General features: G+C 40.2%; 3 protein-coding genes and 1 long non-coding RNA gene across 7 annotated transcripts in view; 2 read left to right on the plus strand and 2 right to left on the minus strand.

Moving 5' to 3' along the window:
- CDKL1 (cyclin dependent kinase like 1) overlaps positions 1-4713 on the plus strand; it is a 49422-nt gene extending 44709 nt beyond the window's left edge. The window contains exons 9-10 of the mRNA XM_061157402.1: positions 455-610; positions 2397-4713. Of these exons, the coding sequence (XP_061013385.1) occupies positions 455-610; positions 2397-2504 (264 nt within the window). The 3' untranslated portion in view covers positions 2505-4713. The remainder of the gene's footprint in view (positions 1-454; positions 611-2396) is intronic.
- Positions 617-2436, minus strand: LOC133066384 (uncharacterized). Its single transcript, XR_009695127.1, has 3 exons — positions 2326-2436; positions 1878-1986; positions 617-1476 (listed from the first exon to the last, which is right to left on the minus strand). It is a non-coding gene; the product is annotated as an uncharacterized LOC133066384 (long non-coding RNA).
- Positions 4714-4996: 283 nt separating the features above from the next.
- DMAC2L (distal membrane arm assembly component 2 like) lies at positions 4997-16380 on the minus strand. 3 transcript variants are annotated; one of them, XM_061157404.1, is made up of 6 exons: positions 16290-16372; positions 9554-9606; positions 9320-9431; positions 8224-8432; positions 7484-7655; positions 4997-5682 (listed from the first exon to the last, which is right to left on the minus strand). In XM_061157404.1, the coding sequence occupies exons 3-6, from the start codon at positions 9424-9426 to the stop codon at positions 5568-5570; spliced, it is 603 nt and encodes a 200-aa protein (XP_061013387.1). In that variant the 5' UTR covers positions 9427-9431; positions 9554-9606; positions 16290-16372; the 3' UTR covers positions 4997-5567. The 3 variants fall into 3 exon arrangements, with proteins under 3 accessions (XP_061013387.1, XP_061013388.1, XP_061013386.1); XM_061157405.1 differs by lacking the exon at positions 9554-9606 and having other exon boundaries at positions 7509-7655; positions 16290-16380; XM_061157403.1 differs by lacking the exon at positions 9554-9606 and having other exon boundaries at positions 16290-16379.
- A 70-nt stretch (positions 16381-16450) lies between these two features.
- The window catches only part of L2HGDH (L-2-hydroxyglutarate dehydrogenase), a 46840-nt gene continuing 45853 nt past the window's right edge, over positions 16451-17437 (plus strand). For both annotated transcript variants that reach the window (XM_061157399.1, XM_061157400.1), the window contains exon 1: positions 16451-16664. In XM_061157399.1, coding sequence (XP_061013382.1) covers positions 16525-16664 — 140 coding nt within the window. In that variant the 5' untranslated portion in view covers positions 16451-16524. The remainder of the gene's footprint in view (positions 16665-17437) is intronic.

The raw sequence follows: 17437 nt of genomic DNA on the forward strand, positions 1-17437 counted from the left end.
GGGAGAACTAGATTGATGGAGAGACTTTGCTACATACTGTATGAAGTTTATGTTCATCATGTGTAGGTATTATTTTTTAAGTAAAAAAACTAGCTTTTACAAAGTACAGTCAAGTGCCCAAAATGGGTTGGGAGGATTATCCTAGTGGGGCACTGAGGTGAGCTCAAAAGTCATGCCCTACTCCCTCAGGGCAGGGCACCGGCTGCCTCAAGAACACGACAAGGTGAAGAAAATGATTTGTTACTATTCCTAGAAACTATTTATTAATTCATTATGTGGTTACCCATTCAGGAATGATTGTGGAAGGAATGAAAGTCATGATTGGTGTGTTTTTCTTACTTTTTCCTCCTTTCGTTCCCAACTGAAGAGTTTAATATTTCAAAGAAGAAAAAATGATATTAATAAGTTTATACAGTTTGAGAGAGTAAGAAGAGGGGATTTTCTGTTCTCTTAGGGCTGTCTCCACATGAATCCTGCCGAGAGACTGACGTGTGAGCAGCTGTTGCAGCATTCGTATTTTGACAGTATCAGAGGAACGGGGGATTCGGCAAAAGAGCAGGAGAAACCAACAAAGAAGACCCTACGACAGAGCCGAACGCACTTGCCGGGGGTAAAAATGGGGCACTGCTTTACAGAAACATGCGAGGTTGCAATTTCAAATGAGTTCCTACCTGCCGTCTGGTACAGAGAGTCTGAATCTGTACTTGAGGTGAGGTTGTGGCTTGCAGTTCCAGCATCCTGTTATTCTTGAGTGAGGACACACAGGTCACAAGATCTACCGGCCAGGGTCCCAGAGACACTTACCTGTTAAGGGCCCTTCTTCCTGAATCCTAAAGATGCCCTTGCCTAGTGGCTCCCTGCTGCCACCCAGGGGCCAGGGCTTTTGGTGTGCAGAAGCACAGGTCCCAGACAGAGACCAGGGTGTGAATCCCGCTGAGCATGCTTCTTGTGCTTTGGAAAAGGAAATTAAATTTACCCAGGCAGCTCTCTGTCATCATGTTTACCTTCAGTATTGATTGACATTCCAGCTTTATCTGAAAAGTGAACTGTTTTCCTCCTTGGCCCGTTAGTCATCAGAGTTGGCTACGGTAAAGGTGGTGATGAGTGCTTTCAATGAGCACGGCAGAACAGTTCATTTAACCAGAGCACAGTATCCAGGCTGCATACTGGGAGCCTGGGAAGATTTGTGATTGCTGTAAAGTGGGAAGCGTGGCCTTGCATGAAGGGTCTTGTCATAAGCCAAGAGCTGTAATGATTTAGAATGGATTGTATTAGAACCACAGTTAGGATGAGCTGGCTGCTCCCGATTGCTTCTGGATCTGCTCAGGTGCCCCTTAAGCTTTAAATTATCTTGCCTTAGTCTTTCCCTTTGAAGCTTCCACTGCTGAGTGGCATCTGGGTGGTGTCTGTGAGGTTTGGAGGAGAGAAGAGGGTGGATGGTCCATTAGGAACAGGCACAGCATGAAACCCAGTGCCCTGAAACAGACCAGGTTAGGAAGTTAAGAATGCTTTTCATACAAAGCAGACTGGAGATAGACTTTCCCCTCAGAGTTTCCCCTTACCTTACTGTTTCTTTGTGTTTAGGAGTAAAGGGTCTTGATAGAAATATTTTTACTTGAAAGAATAGGGGAACCTCACTAATTTGTATATCGCTTGTAGGTTTGATTTAAAAGTCCTGAAAAGTATTCGTTTTTCAGATACCTAAGTCCATATAGTACCATAAAAAATATGTGTTCCCTTGCTTTTGCTTGACATTGAGGATGAATTCAAACATTTTCTGGCAGCATTAAAGGAGCAGTTTTGCCTTTTTAAGTAAGGTGTGAAGTGAAGTGAAGTTGCTCAGTCATGTCTGACTCTTAGTGACCCCGTGGACCCACCAGGCTCCTCCGTCCATGGGATTCTCCAGGCAAGAATACTGCAGTGGGTTGCCATTTTAAGTAAGGTAGTAGGTGGCCATCTGAATGCTTCAGACATCAGTTTTCTTTGCTGTAAGACAAGGTATTGGCTTAAATGGTCCCTAAGTTCCCAGCAAGCTCTTAACTCCTGTGAATCTGTGCTTTTTCCCCAATAAGGTTAACATGTAGATTACTCCTTCCTTTTCATATCCTCTAAATTTCCTTTAATGTACATGTTTTGCTTTATAATAAACAATAAATCTTGAAAAGGAAAACCAGAGACCAGATTTATAGGAGGCCGTGAGCTCCATGTCCCTCAATTCCTCCATCTTGATTGAAGCCCCTGAGGTCCAGATGTAAACATTCTGTTCTCTCTCAGATCCCGGATTCTATGCAGAAAGAGTATTTCTGTGCTGAAAAAATTATTTACCTTTTTTTGAATATGTTATGGATAATGAAGAAAGCGGTGGCACTGAACGTAATTCTGTTTCGTATTTTCAGTTGCAGTGCCTACCTCAGCTGACCAGCAGCAGCATCCTTCCAGCTCTGGATAACAAGAAATATTGCTATAACACCAAGAAACTTAACTACCACTTTCCAAACATTTAAACAGCTTGGAGATTGATGATAAAAAAAAAAAGAGTCGGTCATCAATTTGAATAAAACACACATGGTTGAAAACAATCACAACGTTGGAAAAAGCCTCAGGAGAAAACTTAAGTAGCTAAGTGGGGGAAGCCACATGGCAAGATGTGAAGGAAAATTCCAGAGGCAGTCTTCCATGCAAATAATGCTGTCCACAACAGAAAGGAACAACTTCTTTGGATTTTCACTTGTATTTTTATTGTATCTAAGTAGCTGAGCTGATGGGCAGAATATAAACTGTATATACTGTACTCGCCCATACCTCTGGCAAAATAGAGATGCAAGAAAAAAAAAAAAGATTTATGCTATAATCGTACCAGATAGAACAAGTGAAAATGGATTACAGAATGCCCACATATTTTTTTTGGATCTCTGTTGCTTTGAGTCCTGTCTCCTGCCTCTTGAGATTTTCTCATCATATTTAAGGAGGGTTTTAGTTCTTAAAAGCAAAATGTTTAAAATTCCATTTCCTGCTTGTTCTAGTTCTTGATTTTTATATATGGAAACTTCTTGAATATTTGAGTCATTCAAAATATTTAAAATCATATGGATTATCATAAAAGGACTGTAATTTATCTGCCTATATATTTAGTGATGTGTTTATAGACACTTCTTACATATACTTTGGTCTTTACCTTTGGAAAATGATGCATCTTAGTCATTTTTGCAGGCAAGATGGGTTGACTATAATCTGTCTACATTTGTTCACCCAGTTACCCTTGCAAACAATGGCATGAAGCTTGGCCGTTGACCAAGGGGTAGAACAAGATCTACAGGCTTTGCAAGAACTGATCCTGCCAGCCTGAAAGTAATTAATACTCCATTCTCTCCAGTTCAGCCTCAGACCTGGAGACAGAGCAACAGGCAGGATTATATACCGTGATCTGGGTTTTGGAAGAAACTGCTTATAAATTTTCACTTGGGTCATAAGAGATATTATGTTTTAAGTTGATATTTTCCCTGAAATATCTTTTTACACTCTATGTATATGTTGTATATATATGTATACTGCACACGCCTATATGTGTGTATATATACTAACCTAGTAACTAAACGCTAACAATAATAGGCCAAAGTGATATTATTGAGAATTGCTAGCTTTGTACAGTGATACTTAAAATGATGACATATAATTAGCTTTGATTTGGCCTATTGTTTCTATTCAAAAAGCTTTTTCATCTTTGTCCCCTGGACATAAGGGCAATATGAAGCTGATGTCTGTTTCTTATTGTTCAACCCCATTTTTGATCGATGTGCTGCTATTTCGTAGCAGTTCTCGGCCATGGTTTTTGAAGATGTACTTTACTGTTTACTGTATCTTCAAAACATTTCTTCTGCACTTCAGTTTACTGCTATATTAATTTTCTTCATGACAGCATTTGACTGTTTTCACTTACTGCACAGTGATTCTGGCATCTGTTCAATAATTTTGACTACCCCAGCCAGTTTAATGATAGCTTGAGGCTTCCTGATGTATCTAGTAGCTTCTTGCATAGAGCTGACAGTGGGCTAAATAACCAGTCACAATATAATCTAATTCTTGTTACACAGACTTTGATTCAAATGACAAAGAAGGACATCCAACTTCTGCAATAGTGTAAATTTTATATTTTCTTTTTTCCTTACCCCTAACAATGCACTTGACGAGGCAGATGACTGTAACTGCCTAATTTATCCAGTATTTTTAAAGAATTCCATTCAGAATAGAAAAGTATCTCCAGACTAACTTGTGGTCAATCAGTTGCTTCATCACATAGTAATCAAACAAACCTGAGATAGAAGTGGTCATGTTTTTCTGACTTCTATAAAATGTATGCTTATACTTAACCATATCCGTGATCCTTTCTTCATCACGGAATCACCACTGTTTCACATGAGACAAACATTTTCTGATTTTTTAAATGACAGTGGCAATTATATTAGTAAACAGCATATCATTTATAGCACATGCTATTTACATAATCCAGTTTCTAAACACAACTAAAATTCATTTTTTTACTATAAGGGTGCATCACAGAAAGTGTTTCTTTTAAAACTATCTCCAGTCAAGGTTATATCCAACAGAATAATGTTCAAACATACAGACATCCACAAACAAGTTGGCATATAACTAACAATAATAGAATCAGGGCCATTTCAAACAGGTAAAAATAAAGATCTGATTTTATCTATTTATGATATTTGTTATCACTGCATTCTAGACATAAAGTGAATTTTGTGCTCATACTCATGGGAAATACTGTCCAACATATATGAGGGAATACAAATTCTAATTGACATGTTAAATTTTTCCTCTTTAAGCAGTTTTTAAATTTAAGCAAAAAATAGGTAAAGCTGTGCTGGTCTTCATCATTGTTTCCTCTGGTTTATTGGAATAAGCAAAGTTGTTTAAATCCAGCCAAGTATTTATGTCTAGTTTTAATAAAACACCAGATTAAGCCTACAGACTAGACAAATTAGCCAGAAACTGTTTATTCAGAGGAAGGATGTATGTTACAAAGAGCACAGATATGCAGGATCATGAGAAATGCATGCAAATCCTGGGAAGCAATGGGAACGCTCCAGTAACCTCTGATTACTTTGCATAATTGATTCCATCAATGAATCGGAAATTTAGCTTTCAGTTTTTCATAATTGTACAATTATAGTAACCAGCTTCAATAACTTTAAAATGAAACAAATTACTGTTAAAAAATAAATATCTGTACAGTACATTTAAATCATTTTAAAGAACTTAAGTATCTATATCAGATATTTATATAGATACCATTATAAAATAAAGAATATATTAAAATTAAAATGGTATCTGATTTGCACTTAATATGATTTAGTGTACATAAATTCTTAATTACAACTTAGTAATTTTAGTGAATCACATCTGAATGTTTATTTTCTACATGATGGACTCTGCTAGAATGTCATAACATCCTTATAGTTCTGCTGATAATTATATAATATTTACTGCTGTGAAGGATCAATTTAAAATGACACTCTACACTGAATTAAGATACTTATTGAAATATTATTTTACTTCAAGTCTAATTTTAGCTCCAGAGAAGGCAGTGATGTCTTAAAGGCTTGAACAATTTTTTCTTTTTCTTTTACTCCAGGAAGATCACTTAGAAACAAATACTTGAGGTTCCTGTAAAAAAAAGAAATTTTTAAAAGTTAATGTAATTTGGCCTTTACTCTTATAACATTAAAAATAAACTTGTTTTATTGGCTTTTTAAGAAATTACACACAGTGTGTGTTCATATCATCCTACACATTCAAAATGACTTTGAGAACAGTAGTCTTAGAGTACTACTTTAAATGAAATTTACGCTAGGAACTAATCTAGACTTTGGAAAGTTTAGTTGTTCTGGTTATGTCAATAATTCTGCTGAGTTTTTCCAAATATGTATATTATGGCATAGAACTCCTTTGCATGTTAAATATAAAATATGACATCAGTTGTAGTTATGATTTTTTTAATCTGACACTAAAAGTAAAAACAATTAAAGCAAAAATAAACACGTGGAACTACATCAAGTTGAAAGGCTTCTGCACAGCAAAGAAAACCATTAACAAAATGAAAAGGCAACCTACTGAACAGGAGAAAGTATCTGCAAGTCATATATCTGATAAGGGGCTAATATCCAAAATGTATAAACTCATACAACTCAATAGCAAAAAACCCGAACAACCCAATTTTTAAAATGGGCAAAACATCTGAATAGACGTTTTTCCAAAGAGGGCATACAGATGGAGAACAGGTATATGAAAAGATACACTACATCATTATCAGGGAAATACAAATCAAAACCACAATGAGATAGCACCTTACACTTGTTAGAATGGCTATTATCAAAAAGACTAGAAATAAGTGTTGGTGAGAATGTAGAGGAAAGGGAATCTTTGTGCATGGTTGATGGGACTGTAAATTGGGGCAGTCATATGAAAAACAGCATAAAGATTCCTCAAAAAATTAAAAAAGAACTACCATATGATTCAACAATTCTTTGTTTCAGTGTTTATCTGAAGAAAACAAAAACACTAACTCAACAAGACATCTGCACACCCCTGTTCAGTGCAGCATTATTTACAACAGTCAATATACAGAAACAACCGCAAGGCCACTGATGATCAATGGATAAAGGAAATACGGTATATGCATATATGTAGTATTGAGCCATAAAAAAGAATAAAATTCTGCATTGCCGGCAAACCCGATGGACCTCGAGGGTATTATGCTAAGTGAAGTAAGTCAGATAGAGAAAGACAAATACTGTATGATCTCCTATATGTGGAAGCTAAAAATAAATAAGCAAGCTCATAGATACACAAAACAGATTGGTGGTTATTGCCAAAATGGGGTGAGAAGCAGGAAGAATGGGTGAACTGTGTCATGTTTCTGCTTTTATTTTAAATGAAATTGAATTTTAAAAATATGAATCTTAACCTAGAAAGGAAAAGAAACTGGGGAAGTTCTTAAAACAATTCAAGTTTCTATTAAGAGATGAAGCCACAAAGCCTGAACTAATGTAAGAGACAAACAATCTTGTACTTTTGGTTCTAATGTTTAAAATTTCTCAAAGTTCCTGTGATGCTGAGTTTATTGGCAGAACATGGGGGAAAATTAAAAGATGAGGAGGAAAAAAAGAGGAGGAGGAAGTATAATAGCTAATGTTTACTGAGAGCACCAACAACTGTAATAGGCACCATATGAGGTGCTTTATGTAATTGATTTTTTTAAAAAAGATGCTTCCTAAAAAATGCAATACAACTATAAGATATTAAAGTTGATAACTTCAACTGTTTTAAAGTATTGTGGCTGAAGGTTAAATCATTTTTTTAAATTCTGTTTTTCAGAATTAAAAAAAGATACCATCTCTCAACTGTTTTAACTGATTATTCACCTTAACATGATTATCAAGTTTCCATTTTGACTCTGACCACCTACCTGAAATGATGCAAAGCAATGATACCTTTGTCTGTGATATTCCCACATGAAATTATTTCCATTTCCAACATGCTTTTTCGTAAATTTTCAAGTTGGCTAAGTCTCTCCAAACAACCATCCTCAATATAGTGACACTTGCATAGTCTTATTTTTTCAACATACTGTAGGCCTTCTGGAGGAGAAAAAAGTACAGTTTAAGAACCTGCTTTACCATTAAGATGATCAACTCTCCTAGTTAGCCCAGGACTGTTCTGGTGTAAGGACTGAAAGTCCTAAGTCCTAGGAAACCTCTTAAGCCCAGGAAAACTGAAACAATTAGTCACCCTATTAACCACACAAAGTATTCACTACATGGGTTGTGCTGACAGACAGGGCCATTCTATAGTCAGATGCCCATGCAGTGAGGAATGAAATGCCCACACAAGCAGAGGCTGTGTGGATATAATTATTTCTATATTAGTCAGGGTTACTCAATGACAGAAGTTTGACAAAGACAGTTTGACAAACAAGACCTTAAATATTAAGTCAATAAACCACGGCTTAGTGTGGAGAGAAAGGAGAGGAGGGTACTTGTAACCTCTATGTAACTTAAAAATAAATATCATACACACGAAGATACAAGCTGGATTGGACTGAAAAGGATGAGAAGGACACCCGTATGACTATAAAAGTGAGTCAACTGCAACCAAAGGTCATTGCAAACCACCCGCATTTCCCATGACAAGTGGTAGAGGACTTACCCATGTGATCAAATCCAATGCTCATGATACAGGACTCAGTGGCATCAATCGCCTGAATCTTGTATTTGTCCAGAGGGCCTTTTGGGAGATGGTTGTAGTCCTTCTGCCACCTCTCCTGGCCGTGGTAGCGCACCATGGCCCCACAGCGCAATAGCCACTCTGACGCCGCCCTGTCGGGACCAACGTCCCTGATGCGGTCGTGATCCACTCTGGGGACGAGAACAAAAGCAGGTAGTTTTTACTATCGTCCCTAGCTTCTTAGCTATGTTCACCAACATACATACAGAATAGCAACTACTTTTCACTTCATGTGATGAGGAGGGAGATAAATCCATGTAAAGAAAACACTCAATGGTAGCTCTACTTGCTACCATTTTTGCTTTTGTTTTCAAGTGAATGCTGTCAAAGCACTTTTTTTTTTTAAAATCTGAGTTTATCAGGCAGAGATGGGTCTTCATTGACTCGTACGCAGCATAGTAGCTTGACTCCAGGAGATACTCAGTAACTATGTATTGAACAAATGACAACCCTTGGTTATAATTTTTATTAATGATAAAAGATTAAAAAAGGGAATAATTTTGAACATTTGTTCAAATTAATGTCCTTAGGTGATCTTTATTAATTTTTACACATGCCTTTTTCTCTAGTTAGTGGTATCCATGCTGTATTAAGCAATGAGGAGGTTAGTTTTGCCAGTTTCAAAATAAGCATGCCACCAAATAACATTTTTAAAACTTGAATTCACTTGATAGTATTCAAAAGGTTAACTACATTGCTTAAGTCACAGAATAAAATATTCTAACATTACTGAGCTTTTCTGATTATAAAAATAATAAAAGATCATTTCAAAAAGCTTGAAAGGCACTGAAAGAATGAATAAAAAGAATCACTGAAGTCCTGCAACCCAGTCAGTTACAGTTAATATTCTATAACCTATCTTTTTTTGGTCTTTATTCAATTTTTTTAAAAAGAAAATTAGGATACTGCATACACAACACAAATAACATCTGAAATATAAGAAAACCAAATTAGCCACTGGGAACTCATCGAGCTGAAACAATCTCCATGTTTTTTCACTTTAGTAAGGGTAACTTACTTATTAAACACTGCATTCAACCAGCCCCAGAAGTATCGGGAGTCACTTGACCATGGGAGTTTCTTTAAGCCACAGAGCTGCTGGGAAATTTTTCCAAACAGCATCATTTGCTCTAGACACAGAAAATAGTATTCATATTAGATCATCAGTTGGCAATCAGAATCCATACATACAGTAACTTACTTCACAACTTCAGACTCAATGCTCTTGGGATGATAAAGCTGACTCACTTACCCCTCAATAGTTACTGAGCAAGTTACTGCTGTTTGTTTTTTTGGTTTCTTTTGCTGCAAAGAAGGAGAGACAGAATTGGATGGTCTCTATGGTTCCTCCCAGCCTTGACATTGTTATACTTGTCCGATCTTCAGTTGGAGTCCGCCTGCAGTGGCGCCACCTGGTGTCCATTCAGGTAGTGCAGCTACAGATTTACCGAAACCACTTCCAGTCCCGATCCACATTTCCAGTATCAAAATGACAAACTAAAGTCATCTAAGGAGCAATGTGTCAAGGTTAAGACACAAAAGGAGAGGAATCATGGAACTAGATCTTCCTATGACAAGATTGTAAGCAGTGTCCCCAGAACAGTGCAAACCAAGAACAGCTGGGAAAGACTGGACAAGCAACTTAACCTCTCTGACCCTTGGTTTTCTCATTTATAAAATGAGATGATTTGCTCAGATGATTTCCAGCTGTAAAAATCCATAACCATGAGTTGAGAAAGTGATTTCAGAACCGGGTCTCAACCTGACTTAAAGTGCCCGGTCGGGGGAAAACACAGACAAATGACACATTGTCTTTGAGGAGCTGACAACTTAATGCAGGGTAGAGTGAGCTAAAACAAGTCACCAGGTAGTTAAAATAAATGATGGAACCTGAAAAATACCTCAAAAGAGTTAAAGACAAACAAGGATTTCAACAGACAGAGATGCCAAGAAAAGGTAAGTCAGGTGACTAGCTGTGGTGGGAATGCTTAGGGCTTACTGTAGTTCAGTTGGCTTAGAACATGGGGGTCATGAGGAGACAGACAATGTACACAGTCACAACGGGAAGGGTCTCCTGTGATCAGCCAGCGAATCTGGCTTCTGCAGATAGCTAGGAGTCACTGAGTTTTCAGCACAGAGCACTGGCATGGTCAGAACTATGCTTCAGGAATATTACTCAGACAGCAACAGCAAGAATGAGGGTCATTCAGAGATGAGGAAACTGAAGCCCTGATATTAAGTAACTCACTGACACCCTAAAATCCTGGAAGAAGGTGGGGTATTAGTAAATGCATGTGTTTAAAGGGACTTGCCCAGTGGTTCATGGCTAATTGTTAGCAATGCAGTGCTGAAACCTGAACCTAGCTTTCGCCCCTATTAGTCAAGGGCTCTTTCCTCAGTCACTGAATGGTTCTAGGACTCAAGAAAAAGAAGAGGACTAGAAAGAGTCCTGAGAGGGAACCACCTTAGAGCTGAGGAAATGCCCGAGGATGTTGAGGCTGTGAACAATGAGAGCTGTGGTCTGAGGACAGTACTCTGGGGTCATCTACTACCTTCTTCCCTGCTTTTCCGCCATTACTCTGCCTTCATTACTACAAACTTGTCCCCATGCTATAAACACTTCCTCCCACATTCTCAGATCTTCACTGCTTTTGGTTAATCTCTCACCACCTGTGCCCACTTCAGTAACTCCTTTGGCTGCCAACCATATTTACAAATTGGGTTTTTCCGGATTCATCTCAGACTGTTCCCTCCTAGTGTCCTCCCTGTCCCCCTATGGAAATCTTTCCCAACCTCAAGACTTTATTCAAATACCATCTCCATCCATCTATTCATTCAAGCAATAAATATTTAAAGATGTGAAGAAAAGTATGCAGAGCAAAACGAAGAGCAAAAATCACACATTCATTTCAATTATCCCTAACACCGGACACAGCACAATCCCCTAATGCAAGCTCAATAAATATTTGGAATTAACAATCTTCAATGGCTGATAAGTTTTCATGCAGAAACAAAGAAACTGTCATTAAGCAGAAAAATTAGAGAAGTATGAAAACTGAAGTCACTTGATTCATTTTGGTCAACCTTATCTTTCAGCTTAAGAGAAAGATCAAATTTACTTCAGCTTATGATCTCTAGAAATACTGGATATTATATTGAAAATAATTTAAGCATGAAAATTAAGTTTTTATTTTTCAGTAAACCTAAAAAAAATAACTGGTAGGTTTTTGCATTCTCAACTGTAATTTTGTTAATTAATTGATACTGAGAATTTCAAATGAATTCAAGCATGTGGAAAATTCTGAGAGATGGGAATACCAGACCACCTGACCTGCCTCCTGAGAAACCTATATGCAGGTCAGGAAGCAACAGTTAGAACTGGACATGGAAAAACAGACTGGTTCCAAATAGGAAAAGGAGTACGTCAAGGCTGTATACTGTCATGCTGCTTATTTAACTTATATGCAGAGTACATCATGAGAAATGCTGGGCTGGAAAAAGCACAAGCTGGAATCAAGATTGCCGGGAGAAATATCAATAACCTCAGATACGCAGATGACCCCACCCTTATGGCAGAAAGTGAAGAGGAACTGAAAAGCCTCTTGATGAAAGTGAAAGAGGAGAGTGAAAAAGTTTGCTTAAAGCTCGACATTCAGAAAACTAAGATCATGGCATCTGGTCCCATCACTTCATGGCAAATAGATGTGGAAAGTGTCAAACTTTATTTTTTGGGGCTCCAAAATCACTGCAGATGGTGATTGCAGCCATGAAATTAAAAGACGCTTACTCCTTGAAAGGAAAGTTATGACCAACCTAGATAGCATATTAAAAAGTAGAGACATTACTTTGCCAACAAAGGTCCGTTTAGTCAAGGCTATGGTTTTTCCAGTGGTCATGTATGGATGTGAGAGTTGGACTGTGAAGAAAGCTGAGCGCCAAAGAATTGATGCTTTTGAACTGTGGTGTTGGAGAAGACTCTTGAGAGTCCGTTGGACTGCAAGGAGATCCATCCAGTCCATACTAAAGGAGATCAGTCCTGGGTGTTCACTGGAAGGATTGATGCTGAAGCTGAAACTCCCAAACTGTGGCCACCTAATGAGAAGAACTGACTCATTGGAAAAGACCCTGATGCTAGAAGGGATTGGGGGCAGGAGGAGAAGGGGACAACAGAGGATGAGATGGCTGGATGGCATCACTGACTCAATGGGCATGGGTTTGGGTAGACTCCGGGAGTTGGTGATGGACAGGGAGGCCTGGCGTGCTGTGATTCATGGGTCACAAAGAGTCGGACACGACTGAGCGACTGAACTGAACTGAACTGAACTGAACCTCTAAAAATGCTTTCTAGAGGGAAAGGGGAGACCTCTGGTGGTGAGTTGGTGAATTTAGCTTTAATAAATTAAAAGAAGGGCTTCCGGGAAGGCTCAGCAGATAAGGAATCTAACTGCAACACAGGAGACACAAGAGACTCGGGTTTGATTCCTAGTTGGGAAAATCCCCTGAAGAAGGAAATGGCAACCCACTTTAGCATTCTTGCCTGGAATATTCCATGGACAGAAGAACCTGGCAGGCCACAGTCCATGAGTCAGACACAACTGAGTGACTAGGCGCACAAATTAAAAGAAACCACTCAAACTCAAGTTAAAAAACAAACATTACTAAGTCACTGCTGTGATAAATAACTCAGGAATTCAAATTATTTTAAAAATTCTTCTTACTATCATAATATGGCTTGGAGCCATAAGCTTTTAACAGATGTTTCCAAAAGTTGATAGTAACTTTGTGACTTAGAGAAGGCCAGACCTCTAATGTGTGCCTCAAAACAGGAGATGGAGAGTTCTCCAATTTGCATAAAAACAAGTTTCTTTTAAAAAGTGCAAGTTCTCTTTTTACATATTAAACATAATTACTAGGGTATTATGGGGTTATTCAAAATGATGGCTAATTCAGGGGTCAAAAAGACTAAACTAGCCAACCTGTTCTTGAGGGCAGTGAAAGTGTGGAGAGAAGGGTGAGGTGGTATCAGAATTGGGGAGTTTACCCCCCAGATTATAACCCCACTTCACTGGAAGTCATCCATTACTGATGCCAGTTCTTATTCCTGATGTATCTAGAGTCTAGTGAAATAAAGTGACAGAGCACTTCCTTAGGAATTAGAAGCAAAGGTCCCCAAAGTTACCCTAGGCCAGTATCACTTGACACTCACTGAACTAACTTCTTATGGGTTCTGACCTAGATGGAAGGTGAACATGAATTCTTAGCTTCAGGAGGGTGTGGTGGCCGGAAAACAAATTACAAAGACAAAGACATTACAGGGTCAATGAATGTAAGGTGAGTTCTTGATTTGAGATAATCGAGATGAAACAAATTAATGTACAGTTAAGCCTAGGCAAGAAGTTAAGCAGAGAAAATTTTATAAAAAGTACATGTGTATTTTGAGTTCTTTCACTTTGCTAAACTAGGAAGTACAAGCTCAAAGCTCAAAATCACAGAAGAGTAAAACGGTCACTACTATGGACTGACTCACGAAAGCCTGACCACAGACCCTAGATTGTATAATTCTATACTCAACCTAGTAACAAATCTACTACAATCCTGTGCAGTGGTTAAAATAAAAAACAGTGATAGTACCAAAAGCTGGCAACACTGAAGAGGAACTGGATCACTCAACATTGCTGGTGGGAATGCAAAATGGTACAGCCACTTTGGAAAGGAGTTTGGCGCTTTCTTACAAAGCTAAACATGTGCTTATCAGATGACCCAGTAATTGGACTCTTGGGCACTTACCCCAGAGAAACAAAAACAGGCTCACACAAGAAGCTGTACACTAAGTTTCATAGCAGCTTTATTCGAAATAGCAAAAAAAAAAAAAAAAACTAGAAGTAACTCAGATATCCTCCAAAGGGTGAATGGTTTAAGCATGTTGTGGTACATTCATACCATGAAATACTTCTCGGCAATAAGACAGAATGAACCATCAATACATGCAGCAATTTGGATGGATCTCATGGGATAATGCTAAGTGAAAAAGTCAATTCCAAAAAGTTACATACTACATAATTTTGTTTATGTAACATTCTTGAGATGTCAAAATTTTAGAAAGTGAGAACGGAATGGGGAAGAGGGTGCCTTGCTGCAGGGATCTTGGTGATGGATCTGTGCTATAGCTTGCCTGTGATGGATACAACATTCTACACATGCGGAGGTCCCTGGCGGTCCAGTGGTTGGGACACTCTCACTGCCAGGGGTCAGGGTTCCATCCCTAGTCAGAGAACTAAGATCCCACAAGCCCCACTGCATGACCGAAAAAACAAAAATAAGAATCTAGACAGGTGTGATAAAATCTGTAGAGGACTAAACACACACATAAATGCAAAACAGGCTATCTGAATAAGATCCATGGGCTATTCCTGGTTATGCTGTTGTATCAAACTTTTACAAGATGTTACTATTTGAGAAGACTGGGTAAAGGGTACATAAGATCTCTACTGTTTCTTACAACTGCATGGAAATCTACAATTAACTCAAAATTCAAAATATTAAAAAAAATTCTAATAAAAAATTAAAAACTGAACTAAACAATGAATCATATCTTATTTTTCATTTGTGATGAACAAGCAGGCAACATTCCACATTATTTTCACAAATAAAGAAAATATGTATAACTATCCAGGTGATAAAAACCATATAAACATAATAAACACCATCATTTTATTGAGCACTTTACTGTGCTAAGCATCTGATGAGCCTTATCTTGCATAATCCACACAAAAGTCCTATGAGGGGGACCCTACATCACTCATAGTTCACAGAGGAGGGGCTGAGGGAAAGGGGTGACTCCACTTCCGCAAGCTATTCGACTAATAACTGGAGCCAAATTCAGACAGGCAAGTGTAAGTCCTTCCAGCTATAAAGTTAGTGCCCGTGGGGTGATCAGCGGTGTCCGACTCTTTGCCACCCCATGGACTGCAGGCCGCCAGGCTCCTCTGTCCACATAATTTTCCAGGCAAAAATACTGGAGTGGGCTGCCATTTCCTACTCCAGGGGATCTTCCGGACCCAGGGACTGAACCTGCGCCTCCTACACTGGCACTGGAAGCATATTCTTTACCACTGCTCCATCTGCTAAATCCAAATAAAGTAATAAAAGTTACATCGTTCTATTTTTGTTTTGCTCAGCAGTCCTGACCCTAAAAATTAAAAAAAAAAAAAAAAACTTCCATCAAACATTGACAACAGGTGTTAGTTAGGCATAGAACTAGAGGATCACGTAATCTAACACAGGTCTTTCAGAGATTACACAGCCCACTTCCCTCATTTTACAGCTAAATAGGGGTGAAGTGACATGTACGGGTGAATCATTGTTTCCAGGCCCGTAAAGCATATTTAAAACTACATGTCAGTGCAGTATTTAAAAAAACAAACAAAAAAAAGGAAACAGATCGCTAAATGATGGCAGAGACCGAGCCGTCTGGTTCATTTATGCGCTCAATATTTACAAGACCAATAATGAATGACATGTCAGGAGCCACATATATGGATGGCCAGAAAACAGCAGACTATCAGGCGTCGCCATGACAGAGCCTCCATCTGGAGAAGGTTAGGGCTGGACAGTGCCCTTTAGTGAGCACTGCGCTCTGTAGAAGATGCGTTGGAGACAGATTCTCCGCAAGGAGCCGCAAGGGGCGCGGGGCGGGGCTAGGAAGAGGCGAGGTTGAGAGGGCGGAGCCACGAGGGACGCGGGGCGGGGTCTTGGGGGCGGGGCCTAGCTGGAGGAAAGGAGGGCGTCTGGGCCTGCCCAAACGAGAATTTTCACCGTCATCATCCCCAGACTTTCTCCTGAGGCGCCAAGTCCGCTGGGCGCTGCAGCTCGAGGACGCGCGACTCGGCGGGCCAGATTTTCAGTTAGCCAAGCGATGGGAGAAGGGAAAGGGGAGAAGGTGACCACCACTAGTCCCGCCCCTCTCGGGGCCTAGCTCGTCTACTCACAGAGTCAAAAGGAAGGAGCAAGCTAGCGTCCCCAGCGTCTACGGCGGCGCAGGCCTGCCCTTCGCCCTCCGCCGCGCCCGTTCATTGGCCACTGGCGGCTGCGCCCACGTGGGGCGAAGGCGCTCCCTTCATTGGCCTCTGCTTAGGGGGCGGGGCTAGAGGGCGCCGGGACCCGGGCATTACAGGTCTCAAGGGCTGGCTTCTAGGGCTTGAGGCAGGGAAAGGGGCGCAGGCGATGGTACCAGCGCTGCGTTATCTGAGCAGTGTCTGCGGACGGGCCCGCGGGATTTTCCCCGGGAGCTTCTCCGCGGCGCCCACGCCCGCGTCGGGGAAATCCCGGCTGTTGTGCCAGGGTGGCCGCAGAGCCAGCACCAGGTGAGTACCCGCTGGCCCGCCCCCCGCGGTCTGCGCTGCCTCTCTTGGAGTTGCCTCGTGCTGGACCTCTGCCTCTGCTTTTCTTCGCTGTCCTCGGCGAGAGAGAAGCTCGGGATCCTGTGAAGCCCGGGCTCCAGCCCCAGATCCCAGGAGCTACCTGCCTGGATCCCTCGTAGGCTTGTGGGCGAGAGGAGAAGAATAAGAAAGGCAGTGTCGAGTAGAGGTCAAGAACAGCCCTGGCTTTGAATACGACCCCACCGCTTCCCATTCAACCCTGGGCGGCTTACTTAAGCTCCTTTAAGGCTCAGTTGTGAATCGGAACCTGGTCTCTCGCGCAAGTGGTCGTTTTGAGGATTAAAAGGACCTCACACACTGTAAGCAGGCAAACGTGCTGTTTGTTCGCTGGCCTTCCTGATGTTACTTGGAATATCTGAAACCGGTCTTAAATCAGTTAGTTCCTGGCACACACACGGCTGCATAGAGTTGCCCGTATGAGAAGCAACTCAGCTGCTAATCAAACCCCGCAGAATTCAGCGTCCTGTGATTTGAAATGTGGAGATTACGTATGAAATTACTGTTTTTTACCTGCTCTCTGTATGGGGAGTGGTTTATGTGAAGGTTTCAAAGCTGGAAAGCTCTTGGCTCTTTTTCGGGAACTAGCATGTGGGCAACGTGAGTGTGAGTGGAGCTTGGCGGAACAGAGGATGGTGTCGAAGGACACCGGAGAGGGGTTACATCACAGCAGAGGTTTTGCTTTAACTGCACGTGGAATT

Source organism: Dama dama, chromosome 12 (genome assembly GCF_033118175.1).
Source record: "Dama dama isolate Ldn47 chromosome 12, ASM3311817v1, whole genome shotgun sequence".
Classification (NCBI taxonomy): domain Eukaryota; kingdom Metazoa; phylum Chordata; class Mammalia; order Artiodactyla; family Cervidae; genus Dama; species Dama dama.